The 1,711-nt window shown below is 37.9% G+C and overlaps 1 protein-coding gene across 2 annotated transcripts; it reads left to right on the forward strand.

The window, feature by feature from the left end:
• Positions 1 to 436: 436 nt before the first annotated feature.
• On the forward strand, positions 437 to 1,225 carry LOC130139193 (uncharacterized). 2 transcript variants are annotated; one of them, XR_008817379.1, is made up of 2 exons: positions 437 to 692; positions 757 to 859. XR_008817379.1 is itself a non-coding variant. In XM_056315630.1 (2 exons), the coding sequence occupies exons 1-2, from the start codon at positions 480 to 482 to the stop codon at positions 1,201 to 1,203; spliced, it is 489 nt and encodes a 162-aa protein (XP_056171605.1). In that variant the 5' UTR covers positions 437 to 479; the 3' UTR covers positions 1,204 to 1,225. The 2 variants fall into 2 exon arrangements, 1 of the variants encoding a protein (XP_056171605.1); XM_056315630.1 differs by lacking the exon at positions 757 to 859 and adding an exon at positions 928 to 1,225.
• The last annotated feature ends 486 nt before the right edge of the window (positions 1,226 to 1,711 follow it).

A 1,711-nucleotide genomic window follows, 5' to 3' on the forward strand; every position in this document is an offset into this window, starting at 1 on the left:
GCCTTCGGTTCCACCTTCTTCTTCAATGCAACACTCGAATGATGAAGAAGATAGCCGATTCATGATATGCCCATTTGGAGATTCGTAAGTACTTTATTTTTTTAAGTATATGCAAATTATTATGAATGTCAACTGAATTGTCCATATGCTTCACGGATGCTACGTATGTTGACATCGTTATAACCTATTTGCAGATTCACGGATGCTACGTATGTTGTGAGGAAACTTAATAAAATAATCAATAACTGTTGGATGGGGCAGTATAGTAGTTTGACCACTGCTCCAAAAGAAGTAAAGGAATTGTGGTGGAATAAGTTCAAGGTAAGTTTTGTCCTTCTATTTTCTCACAAACTAAGTTCGGTTTAGCATATTGAGTGTACAATTGTTTTTCTATTGATTGCTTGCATCGGAAGTTCAGGTGGGATCAAGCGGAAGAGAAAGAAGTTAGAAGAATTTTTAAGAAGAAAGCCGGTGATCACATGCGAAATGTGATGAATAGAGCAAAGAGAAGTCAAGAAAAATCGGATTTTATTGCAGCTGACAATTGGACGGAAATTAAGAGAACTTGGGACACCGAAAAGCATAAGCAAATCAGTGAAATAAATAAGAAGAATCGAGCTTCTAGTTCTAGTGAAGGGTCTGCCACATATGCTGGGGGCTCTATCAACATCGGGGAGCATAGAAAAAGAATGGTAAGTCTGTTAAACATGTTGTAAGTTAATTCAATGATTACTCATTTATGTTTATATTTTGTAGGTAGATGAATTGGGGACGGAACCGACATTTATAGCTACATTTGAATGCACATTTCAGAAAAAAGATAAGACATGGACTGGCAATCGAGCAAAAGCTATTAAGGTATGTAAGGTTATATTTTGTAGTTATATTAATGAAGTTTTTTTATTTTTATCTATATTGTTAATGTAGGACAAATATGATGAACTTGTAACGAGCACTGCTGCTAGTGGTGGTGATGATGATGGTGTTGTTGCGTCCGAGCCATCGGTTAACAGTATGGCATTATGGGTGGAGGCATCGGGTGGAATGAGAAGAGGTCAAATATTTGGGATGGGATCCTTGTCAAGGATATACACAACGCCGGCTGCTGCAACTTCATCCTCTAATGCGGCTTTTTTAAGGAGGACACAACACGAGGAGCAAATGACCCAAGAATTGAACCAACCGAAACATTTACTTGTATAGAAGGACGAAGAAATAAGAGGAGTGAAACAACATTTGCAATTGATCATGCGACACCTCAACCTCGATCACGATGACGTTCTTCCTATACCTCCCACTAATCCAGTAGGTGATGGGCATAATGATGGGCGACACAATGATAATGAGATTGCTGATGATGATCCTTGCTAGTTAAAATTTCCAAACTCGAGGGAAAGCTTGCTTCAGCATTATCTATTTATTTATAGGACAAGTTATTAGTTATTGCATTTGTTTAATGCACATGTATCGATTCTGTTAAAAGTTCAACAACTGTTATAAGCTCAACAACTGTTTTTGCACATGTACGCGAGAGACAATGGACTAATCAAGCTAATGCTCGGCTATCTCTCTCCCTTGTTCACGCACGCACGTGCATTCTAGGAACAGAGTTGTTGGGATCTGAATTACTTGGCACTGATTCTTTGAAGAATCTTTGGAATGATTATGATGCCATATTGTGTTGTTATCTGTTATTTGTATTACTCGAAAT

The sequence above is a fragment of the Syzygium oleosum genome, unplaced genomic scaffold (assembly GCF_021117445.2).
Source record: "Syzygium oleosum isolate NSW1041296 unplaced genomic scaffold, Sole_v2.1 Sole_v2.10, whole genome shotgun sequence".
NCBI lineage: Eukaryota > Viridiplantae > Streptophyta > Magnoliopsida > Myrtales > Myrtaceae > Syzygium > Syzygium oleosum.

Bases quoted from the DNA above. Each gene is read 5' to 3' on its own strand.
- LOC130139193 (XM_056315630.1), top strand. From the start codon at position 480: ATGCGAAATGTGATGAATAGAGCAAAGAGAAGTCAAGAAAAATCGGAT. The intron at 693-927 runs GTAAGTCTGTTA...TTGTTAATGTAG, and splicing joins GGGAGCATAGAAAAAGAATG to GACAAATATGATGAACTTGT.